This window comes from Lissotriton helveticus, chromosome 9, assembly GCF_964261635.1.
Source record: "Lissotriton helveticus chromosome 9, aLisHel1.1, whole genome shotgun sequence".
NCBI classification, from domain to species: domain Eukaryota; kingdom Metazoa; phylum Chordata; class Amphibia; order Caudata; family Salamandridae; genus Lissotriton; species Lissotriton helveticus.
This window is the reverse complement of record NC_136070.1, coordinates 1,003,554,640-1,003,566,645: the sequence shown is the minus strand read 5'-3', so window position 1 is coordinate 1,003,566,645 and position 12,006 is coordinate 1,003,554,640. Positions and strand designations below refer to the sequence as shown.

At 42.2% G+C, this 12,006-nt stretch overlaps 1 protein-coding gene across 1 annotated transcript in view; it reads left to right on the top strand.

Moving 5' to 3' along the window:
• PLEKHG2 (pleckstrin homology and RhoGEF domain containing G2) overlaps window positions 1–12,006 on the top strand; it is a 458,610-nt gene that overhangs the window by 364,852 nt on the left and 81,752 nt on the right. The window contains exons 11-14 of the mRNA XM_078661322.1: window positions 4,615–4,701; window positions 5,272–5,305; window positions 7,692–7,793; window positions 9,253–9,354. Coding sequence (XP_078517448.1) covers window positions 4,615–4,701; window positions 5,272–5,305; window positions 7,692–7,793; window positions 9,253–9,354 — 325 coding nt within the window. The remainder of the gene's footprint in view (window positions 1–4,614; window positions 4,702–5,271; window positions 5,306–7,691; window positions 7,794–9,252; window positions 9,355–12,006) is intronic.

Genomic DNA, 12,006 nt, shown 5'->3' with positions numbered 1-12,006 from the left:
ATGGGCTAAGATGTTATGGTTAACAGTGTCAAACGCTGCACTGAGATCCAGGAGGATGATTGCCGCTGTTTCTCCTTGGTCCAGTAACCTTCTTGCCTCCTCTGTTACTACTACTAAGGCAGTTTCTGTCCCATGCTGAGGACGAAAGCCTGTCTGAGAGTCACACAACAGCCCGTTGGATTCCAAATAGTCAACCAATATGGTGTTGATGTGCTTCTCAACCAACTTACTCAGCCAAGGGAGGAGGAAAATTGGGCGATAGTTGGCCAGATTGGATTGATCCAAATTGGGTTTCTTCAGAAGGGCCCTAACCATCGCGCATTTACAAGCTGTGGGTACCATACCGGAGGTGATGGAGGAATTCAGAGTATCAAGGATAACTAGGCAAATGGCATTAATGACTGAAGTGAGGTGTTGCGGGGGGGCAGTGTCCAATGGAGAGTCTGAGGTTACTCTCGTGATGATTCAATCCAGTAAAACGAGCATTTAGAAACGATGCTTGAGCTACTTGTTGCTGTCACCATGGGCTCAGGTGTTGTGTTGGGAAAGGACATATAGATATTTTGGATCTTTTGGTGAAAAAAGATTGCCAAATTATTACACCGTGTAAGTGCTCCTTCCGTTACTAAAGGTTTTTGGGGTAGGTGATAAGTGACTTAGCAATGTGAAAAATCTCCTTGGGTGAGTTTGCAGCAGTACTTATTTTTTCTTCATAAAATGTGGTTTTGGCGATTTTGATTTCTGATTTATATAGCCTGATTGCTTTCCTGCATTCCACTTTCTTAGTCTCTGAGAAATTCTATCTCCGCCTTCTTTCCAGTCTCTTGCATGATTGCTTTAAGTCCCTCAATTTGGGGGAGAATCATGGGGCTGTTTTCTGTCTGTTTTTCTTGTAAATGGGCTCCTTAGGGAGGACTAGGTCAAGGGAGCTTTGGATCCAAGCATTGAATTTACTACTGGCCAGATCAGGATTAGGATCTCTCAACGGTCGTGTGTTGTCAAGAGCTATGGTCCAGCAATTGGGGGAGAGCCTCGACCACTTTCTCGTCGGTGCTGCTCTCTAGGGGGCTTGGGGGGCAATTGCACGACAGTCTCCCAACTTAGGGGGGTCAAAAAAGGATTCGTCCAGGGGAGTGGAGTAGGAGTACCTACAACAAGGTTGTGCAAATTGCTAAATACATGGTCAAGAAGGTGACCCTTCACATCTGAGAAGGCAAATCCTTTTTGTTTGAGTTGGATCGGAGAAGGTACTCGTAGGCGAGAACTCTTAAGGAGAAGGCCATGCTTTCGCAGTCTGATAGCGTGGTCAGTGTGGTACGACAAATAAAAGTGTCTTTGAATATAAAAGCAAGGCCTCCGCCTCTGCCGGACATACAATCAGCTCTAAGTATTGAGTAACCTTGGGGGAGGGTTTGAGTAATAGCAGGGTCCATTTCAATCTGGAGCCAGGTTTCTGTTAGAAAAAGAGCATTTGGCTCAAGCTCATTTATTAGCGGCGCTAATTTCACAGAATGCTTAGAAGCGATCTGCAATTTAATAGAAACATCCTTACTGGTGTTCTAGTATGAAGCCTATAGTGTTTGTGGGGCATTAACTCAAAGTTAGGTACAGTGTGGGCAGTGGGAGGGGTTATTAGCAATATTTAGAGAGTGTAAACAGTTGGAATTAGTAACCCCTCTAAGCTCAAGCAGGGAATCAGAACTGTAGGTTATACAATTTTTGGGGAAATTGCCAGGGGTTGTGGCCCCTGGGCCTGGTTGGGCGCAGACGGGCTTGCCTTTGGCTTCGGCACGCCAGCAGCGTGCCCGATGCGCGCTAGCGCCATTCCATTGTGAAATAGATTGGATCAAAGGAAAACTGGAGCGTCACCCTGCCAAGATAGCCACCCATTAGTGTCCCAACCAAAAAGTGATGAGCTAGGTACCTCCCTCCACTCAATCAGCATAGGGATAGCTGTGGTGGACCGGGGAGTCGGCGAGCATAGAGCGACACAAAAAGGTGAGAGTCAATTTCAATGTGGCTTAAAAACAATTTAGTTCAAATTTTAAAAACAGTTGGCAAAGCACCAACGTAGCAACACAGGCCGAGCAAGCTCTACCTTCTATCAGTTGGCAAAGCGCTAGTGTAGCAACACAGGCCGAGCAAGCTCTACCTTCTATCAGCTGCGCGTCAGCGCCCTCTGCCCTAAATAGTCAGGATCAAAGAAAAACTGTAGCGTCACCCTGCCAAGATGGCCGCCCAATGGTGTCCCAACCAGGAAGTGATGAGCTCGGTACCTCCCTCCACTCAACTAGCATAAGGATAGCTGTGGTGGACGGGGGAGTCGGCGAGCAAGGAGCGACACGAAAAGGTGAGAGTCAATTTCAATGTTGCTTAAAAAACAATTTAGTGCAAATTTTAAAAACAGTTGGCAAAGCGCTAGCATAGCAACATAGGCCGAGCAAGCTCTACCTTCTATGGTATGTATATATGAAGTTAGCTATAGATACCTATATAAATCTACTTTTTGATATTTTGTCCCTCAATATTCTGGTTTGGATATTTTGACCTGTTAATATTTTAGCTTCAATATTCCCAACACACACCATTTCAGGCAGATAGGACAACACAGATCAGCACGTGACTATCTCTGGTATTCCTCTTTGTGCCAGATAACCCCAGCTTCTGCAATTGAAAGCCACCACTTACATTTGTGTGTGTGATTATATTGTTATTTTTGCATATCACTCAATACATTTAAGACGCTTCAGAACAGTATCGACAACTGAACATGACCGCAAGCCTTTGAGGCCCTGGATGAAACAATGCTCTCATGCCTCATTGTACAGTTTTGATGTATCACAAATATACATTTGTTACTATATATATCATACCTGGGTTTTGTTCTTTAAAATAATATTTTATTGAATAGAATATTTAAGACTGACCTATGGAAATAAAATAGGCCTTTTGTTTGTATAGTTAGGTATGGGACATTAAAGGGTTCTTTGTCCAGCACAGTGTTTTAAATGAGGCTTAGGGCCACATGTACATATTTTAGGGATTGTGATTTCCTAATTGCGATACTTTGCCAATCTCAATTCGGAAATCACAATTTCTAGTGTATTAAACCCATTGAGTTTCATTTAACAATTTCTAATGGAGTCGCATCGACCTACCTCATGAATAGTAAGGAGATAGGTCGCAGTTGACAACCCACTAGGAATTGCTGCCATCACAGGGATGGTGGCCTGCTAGGGTCAACAGAGCACCATGTCTGTGGTTGCTTTTTAATAAAGCAATATTTTACTTTTTTAAATGCAGCCCATGTTTCTTAAAGGAAAACTGGATCTGTTTCAAAAAAGTGAAATGAAATATTAAAGTTTAATTTTTTAAGAGGAGGCAGTGGTCCGACCGCTGCCTGCTGGTAAAACCTATTTGTTTCTACCTTCACAAAGGGGAAGGGACCCACTGAGGACCCCAGTCAATTTGCAAATGGTTACCACCTCCCTAAACGTGTCAATAAATAATGAATGTTTCATTCATACAAACCGCTACGATTTGGTATTCTGAAGGGATGCCCTAAACACACTGCTTCCAAATACCGAATCACTAAACACAATTTGTGTTTTGTTCATATGAAAAGCATTTTTGTGATCCATACCAACCCATTTCTTTCTGAAAAAAAACTTTTGTACATATGTCCCTTAGCCCTTATTAGTTTCTTAAAACTCTGTGAGTTGCGCCAGGTGGATTGAGACCCTCTGGTAAGTAAGGCTATTGTGTTCTAGCCTTCTGCAGGGCCATCACCGGGCTCCCTGGAAGGATTCCCTAAGTTGGGGTTTCCTAGAGAATGTAGTTTAGACCGTAAAGCTGTGCGGGTCTTTTGATAGTGCTCTTTAGAAAAGACTGTAAGAACTATGCTGTTTAACCCCTTAATTTGGAAATAGTTTCTGTAAAATGCCCTGTTTGGTCTCAAGTTTCCAACATTTTCTTTCTCATGACACTTGCTCGCTTGGTACAATGTGAGGCTCATTTTGATTGTCAGCTCCCCAGTTAAAATACTTTCAAATGTTTTCATTTGCTAGTGTGTGTGTTTTTCGAGATCTGGCAAACTGATTGATATGGAAAACCATAGATTCCATTTGCAGCTTTAGACTGGTTATAGGTTTTTAGCAGTGATGGTTTTGTACTTCTATTTAACTAGTAAAATTACCCTTTGTCTTTTCACTTGTTTATACAATTATAAATATCCCCAAAACCATATACTACAACTGGATCAAGAAATATAATAACAGGCCAACTATAATTTATTCCACAGTAGATGGTGGAAGGTGACTAAAAGCATTTTGGTTCAAAACTCTGATATAGTTTGATTCACATCGGTCAACCTCCAAAAGTCAGTTTGCAGATCACACAGGATAGGACTCACCAGTGACTTGTCATGCACCTCAGCCTTACTCCAATCCCTGCCACACTGCTTAATAACTTCTATAATACCCCATATGATAACCCTAAGCTAAGACCTCTCTCCTGTTTGGCAGCAGCTAGTGCTATATCAACCATCTTGTACTGAAATTGATCCAGGTTGACTTCATGCAACGTGATGACTGGAGATTTTCTTGTGTCTTCTAGGCCAGGAATCAAGAAGAAAAGCGTCTTTGGATCCATTATCTGACCCGACTGATTGTGGAGAATCACCCGGCTTCCATTCCCCAGAAGGTAACTTTGCAAAGTGTGCTCAACCCACCAGCACCGGCTTTAGCACTAGTGCCACCCGGTGCGACAATCAATGTAGGCACCCTCACACCCCATGATCGCCTCCTTGGATTTTCTTGCTACCACTGGGCAAAAGTGCCCCTCATCACTCCAATCATAAGTTATTGCTAAACACAGTGTCCTCCACTGAGGTCAGCGCCCCGTCCGCAGGCCAGCACCCAGTGCGGCCGCACCAGTCGCACTGCCCTAAAGCCGGACCTGCAACCCATAGTTTCCACAGCTACCCTTCTTCAAGACTGGAGTTGGCTGTGTTATCATCATCATTTTTTCCTGTTACATGTAGGAGAAGGAAAGAAGGGGAATTATACTTTGAGTGGGTGGATTGCAGGGAACGAATGTACCTTAGGAGGGGTGGAGGTAGCAATGACATTAAGAGAAGAAGAGGCTGTGAAAGATAGAGACAGAAGGTAGAAGGCAAGGATGAAGAATAGGCTGATGTGAAAATGGAGAAGTGGGAACAGGTGAAAAAGAAATTTCCTGACATGCTAACACCATCTTCTGTTTTGTTTTTAGGCAAAGCAGGTCCTTCTCGAGAACAGCTACCAGTGTAAGTAAAACGTACTCTCTAATACATAGTGAGGCTGGCATTAGATGTGTGTGTATCCATATCTGACTGTATGGATTCGGATCTAATTGCGTGCATCTCCTATGCTAGACACATGATGCCTCTTTTGGATGTTGCACCACCTATTGTCTTCTTGTAATCTTCCTAGGATGGTTGCAGACATCCATAAATGACCGTCCACATCCATAGATCACTTAGGTCAATCCCTCTACACTGCAAACATGCACTCCCCAGTCCAGACATAACTTCTTTAAAAAAAATATTAAGAATTTTATATAGCGCGAACTAGACCCGAGACATCGGGTATCAGAGCTCTTTACATGAGCACCAGTTTCATTACAGATGGACACATTCATTGTTTTGTTAGGCACAGGGGAGATTAAGTGATTTGCCCAGAATCACAGGGTGTTGAGCGTTGTTGACGAGACTCGAACCTGGATCCTCAGCTTCAAGGTCGACCGCTCTAGCCGTGAGGCTACATCCTCTCCCCTCTACAGTTATTACCTGTATTCATGCACTGTTCACTGCAGGCATCATTTCTTGCTCCATATATCTTTAGCTTGCTACTGAAGACAACAGTTAGGCACTGAAGGAATTCATTGTTCACTGCAGACAGCCTTGCTTTTTACACATATTCCTAGTTATCTGCTGATATGCTTAGCTTGCTCCAGATTTCGCCAGCATGCTACAGGCACCTTTCACTTTCAGCAGCTATCTTTAGCTAGCTACACACATCCTTCACTCAATGCGGACGGTCTTAGCATACTGTTGATACTTTTAACTACCTTATAAACTATGTCACTTTATGCAGAGATTTCTAGCTCTTTAGAGATGTCCACAGCTCTCTCCAGGAATCTTTAGATTACAAATGACATCCCTGACTTGCTCCAAACATCATTAGTTTGCTGCAGATATTACAAACTTACTTCCTATGTCCTACGTTTGCAGTACACACCTTAACCCTCATCATCTGTTAGGTCTCTGTAGGCATTCATATAATACTGTGAAAAGCACAACCCCAGTGCAGAATTTTAGTATGCTGCAGCTATATTTATCTTTGTGCAGACACTTGTAGTTCTCAGATGTCCCTAGCTCACAGTCAGTCAATACTTTTTATTTCGGCCAATTGCCATAACAGAGACATGCGAATAAAGAACATTAAAAGTACGAAGTCATGTGCAACAAACAAAGCGATAAAAATGGCCTACAACCAACATTTAAATACATTACCAGTAGTTAGGTAAAATCATTAAAACATTATCCCACATTATATACACACACAAAAGTGTTGCTGCATGTTAAAAAAGGAAACAATGATTTTCAAAGGGCTAAAATTTAAATCATGAACTTGATACCAGGCCCCAATGCTCTTAACAAGCTAGTAGGCTAGGGTTTAAAGATTCATTCAAATGTTCAGCCAATACCCCATTCCCCATGTGAGGTTCTCATAACAGCATTACAGCGCTACAGTCCTTTAGGTGGCCTGTAGTAAAACATCTTTCCGACTCATTTGCCACATAGCAAAGTACCTGTAGACTGCAAATACAATGTGCCTGCTAGTGCCCGATTGTAGAATCCTGCAGGCCTCCTCACAGTGTGTCGTTCGTAGGTTCCTGCAAATAGGAATGATCCATTTGGCCCTGACCCTACTACACCCAGGGCAAAAAAACAGGGAGTGAGCCACCGTTTCTCCGCCATGCCCACAAGATGGGCAGACCGACACAACCACTCTATCTGAACTAATTCATTACAACGTGTTTGATCGAATTGGTAGGACACATGCCTAGCTAAAGTACATTTACTGCACACATCCTTTGTCAGAAGACATTCCTGACTCTCTGCAGACATACCATCATGCTGTAGGTATCCCTGGCTTGTTGCAGGAACCCTTCGATCGCTGCACATATCTTTAACTTCTTTCTTCTCTTAAATTTCTGCAAACACATTTTGCTTTCTAGAAACTCATAGCTCTCTTGAGTTCTCTAGCGGCATCCATCTTTATAGCTCATCAGATGCAAACATCCACAGCACTCTTCACTGATTTTTAGCTCTGAAACCCCTGTCTTGCTGCAATTATCACTGGTTCACTTCAGATACTAAGGGATGGCTGCATTCTTGGTTTTCTGAGCTGCAGATATTTTCAGCTCACTGCCACCTAAATTAGCTAACTGCAGTCAGTCAGTCAAATAACTTTATTTGATTCAAGTGAATCATAAAAGTTCACAAAAGGAAAAGTATACAACTGCAGTCATCTTTAGCATGTTGTTGAAGTCATCAGTGAGCACTGAGTCTATTCACAAAGTGAATATTTGAATAGCTTGAAGCCTTTTCTGATGTCCTACTGATCTCTGTTTGGCCCTTTCTCCAGACTCATCAGACATCCATTTCAGCCCACAGCTGCTTAAGAAAAATGTCTCTTCCCCAAGGCTGGATGACTCCAGGGGCTACGCGCAGGCCAGGAGACAGTCAGGTAAAGGATTCAGGCCAGCAGGAATGCCCAGGGCATCATTGTGAGCACATCATCATTGTCGTGTCTCTCGGGTTTGATTCTGCTAGTTCAGATCTGATCAAACACTTGTAATTCTAGTCCTCGTTAATACAGTTGTAGATCGTAAGTCACAATCTGATACTGAATAATGAAAGTGATATAAATGTAACAGATTTCTCTAAGCGACACTTCCCTGGTTGTATTCCAGAATTTCATGTAAGGAATATCGATTGGCCACAATATCGTGACCAAAATATCGAAAACCAAACTATTGAACACCTAAGTGCACAGAGGAGGGTTTAAATCTACTTTTCTCAACTTCACACCAATGCAGCTTCAAGAAACATATATTATCAAGGTAGGCATATGTGGAGTTGGGTATAGAAAATTTCTACATACATACTGGTCGATATTTTGGTCCTTGATATTCTGGTCACAATATTTTGACCACTCGATAATCCTTCCATCATATTTTTGACTGACCAGGATCTCAAGAGAAGCTGCAGGACATGTTTTAATTTTCGGATCAGATGTCACAATTTCAATGTCACCAGTGACCTAGTCCCTCTCTTGATAGAAGTTGAGGTGATTTTACACCAAGTTTTTTTTTTTAAACGAGGCACAAAGAATAATCCTACGGACCAATCTACCAGTTGGCTGGACAAAAAACACTGTGCAGCACTGTTGATTAGATTATGCTGCAAGAAAAGTCAGATCATGCAGAGTGATGCGACACATTTTGTGACAGTATTACTTCATTATTTTGTACTTTTTACACATGGCAATACTGTCTGTGCAAAGATTTCACATTCTTAGTGCTACCGTAAAAACCAAATACAGCAAAAACAGATGAAAGATGACCAGTCAACCTTTATGAGGGGCCTTCCTTAGTGAGGTAACAGGTCCTCACGCATTTAGTTATTGTTGATCCGTTTGAGCTACAAACACATTTTTTGGGGTTGAAATCTGCAGTTCATGCAATAGATGATAGTTTTTAAGATAAATGAAGGAAATCAATTTATAATGTAGAAAATACCATGGCCACATAAATGCATAAATCCAGTGAGCCTGGCCTTATGGCTACTCTTTTATCTATTACATCTACTGTACCCTTTGTATTTTCTCCCTGCTGTTCCTTTCGAAGGCAAACTCAAATTAAATCCCCTACAGAAATGTACATGTTTGGGTTACCATTAGATGAACCCCGTCTCCAAATGAGTGCCTTTATCAAAGGTGTCATTATTGTCACACCTGTGTGGGAGTGTCCGTACACCCTCACCTTGTTACATGATTGACCACTGTTTCTCCCAACGTACGGCGAACTCTGATCATAGACAGATGACATTTGCAGAAATAACTGTACCGTTCCTGAAGACACCCCTGCGTAAGTCGCTCTCCTGTCTCCTCTGAACTCACCACACCTCTGCCATGTTGTTTTCAGAGCCTCACCAGTATATGTACAGCCCAGAGAGGGGTCGGAGGAGCTTATCTATCCTCAGCCTGGATAACGGAATTAGCCATCGCCGCGGGCGCAGGCAGTCCGGTAAGTTACAGGAGACAGGTGGATGATCACTAACCATAATATTTGTGATTAATATACTAACCAGCCTTTCAGAGAAGATCCTGCTTTTTAGAATCTTGACAATACTACTTGTCTATGCAAGTCTATGTAAGGTGGAGGAGAAAGTCAACATCAGTACCTGGATAGACTGCATAATAAAGCCTGGGTTAGTAAAAGGGTCAATCCAATATAGCAAATTACTTGAACAGATCCACAATTAGCCAGAGGCAATGACACCATTAAACCGAAGAGTAAGCATACAAGAAAGAATTACACTTGCATTAAATGTATGTGTTGTTCATTTTGTCCCAAACCTCCATTGTGGATTTCTTTTTTGTGATCTAGACAATAGGGTGCTTTACCTGAGATGTGTGCATTATGTTCATGTGTTACTCATTTGTACGTACTACTTACAATAATTTTCGAGTGCGTGTCAGAGGCACTGATTTATGTAGCTAAACAATTGAAGTATGCAGTTCCTATCTTAAAAATGCAGGATTTATAGAGTTCTACGTGTGGACATCATAAATCCTATGAATCCATCAGAGTGTGGAGAAGGAACCTCTCCATTCGGAAAAAGACCCTCACACACCCAGCCAGCTAGGAGTCTTGCTTCATCATTGGGTCTGCTCCTTATCGGGTCGGCGGTGCAATACCCGATTGGCGCCCGTGATGGGGCCTTCTTGGCGGAGATCTTTTTTCCTTTTGCCGGTGGGTGAGGTGCGAGTGAAGGCCCTAGGACAGTGTAGGTGAATTCTGATAGATTCATAGGATTTATGATGTCCACACATAGAACTCTGTAAATCCTGCATTTTTAAGATAGGAACTGCATACTTCAATTGTTTAGCTTGATTAACGGACATTTATGCTGGACCTGGATAAATAACAGTCCGTCTTGGTCCTTACTTTGTTTCTACTGATTTATGTAGGCCTGATGCTTGGGTTACTGTTGCCTTCTGCTTTACCAGGTTGGTGAAAAATCTCAGTGTCGTATTTGACAAGTTATCCTTTAAAACACAGGTTGCCAAAGCCACGGCGTCCTGTTTTTGCCATCTGAAAGTGTCTAGCATGATTCTGCCTTTTGTATCAGTTAACATGAACAATACTGCAAACAGTAAGTATTGATTACACCAATCCACTCTACCTGGGCCTTCCCTCCTACACTGCCCTTCATCTACAACTCGTACAAAATACGACAGACCATCTTTTACTGACATTTGCCCACTCGACACCAATTGTGGGGCACTTGCAGTCATTACACTGCCTTCCTGTAAAGGAGCCTCTAGATCTGCTTTAAATACTTCATGCAAAAGGTACATTCTGCACTTTTCAGGTGTTCTCATGGCTCTGACCTACCCTATCCTTGTGTTCCCCTTCAGCATTCCTCTATGCAGTACCCAAGATAGAGAAGATGCAAGAGGGTGGCCATTCCTTAATATTCCAGATGGCATCTGCCTGGAATTCCTTCTCCCTGGAGATTAGGTCTATTTCCAACTTCTTAGTCTTCAGGAAGAACTCAAAATGTGTCTCTTCAAGTTTCCGTCAGTTTCTCTAGCAGTTGCTTACAACGCTGATTTTCTTCTCAGCACCAAGATACTTTTATCGTAATTATACGCGTTGCAAATATTATCAATAGTATACATAAGTAATAATGAGGATGATAATTTACATTTTAATTTCATTTTAAGCCCCACCTCTCCAATTTATAGATTGCAGTTTACCGTAGAACCCCATCCCATCTCATCCCATGCCTCTCACCAGAACAAGAGGCTTTTGCACCCATAACTGGGCCCTGAATGTATAATATCACTTCTTCCTCAAATAATACCTACTTTGGACCCCAATGAACATTATTTGGTTTGGCAATTTCCTCCAATTGAGGGTACTGAATCAATGTTCTATCTGGGTAATACAAAGATTCAGGCAATGACCATATGACCTGTGAGCGCCATCCCTCAGGATTTCAATTTCATTCATGAAAGATCAGAGGGAGCAGTATTGGGAAAGGACAGAAAGAATGTATGTGAAAGTAGCAGTGCTGGCCCTGGGGCCAGGAAATAGTGTTTCTTGTCCAGAGGTCTGTATAATGTGGCACCGTTTGTTGGACAGAGTGTGTGGAAAACAATAGCATTGCATATTATCCTTTGAGGTAAACAGCATGTAGTTGTGAATGCATGTTTAAGTTAACAAAATGCTGCAGCTTGAAACCCGAAGTTGTTTTTACATTTTGAAAGCACTGAAGCCAGATGAGTCATTCTGAGCTGAAGGAATGGAAGAGAAAATGCTAACTTTAGTTCCCATGTGTGAGATATGTTACGCAACTGTCGTGCCTCTGTCTGCTGTCCAAATTTGTGGTGTCTCATCGCTTATTAGCAGGCCCGGAAACTACTTTAGTGTAGTAAGTTTTTTTAAAATGTCTGTCGTAGGTACCATGTTTAGTGCCCTCTGCTTACATGTCATCGTGCTCCTTCCTACATGCAACTTCACACTCCTTCAGTGTTCTGATTTTCACCAAATTGTGCTACTTGGAAACTGTAGAATACTTCTTGATGGTTCAATTGGTCTCCCTCCAATATCTGAAATCTGTGTTATTTTATGGGTGCGCCTCTTTACTTTATAATTTAATTTCCCCTC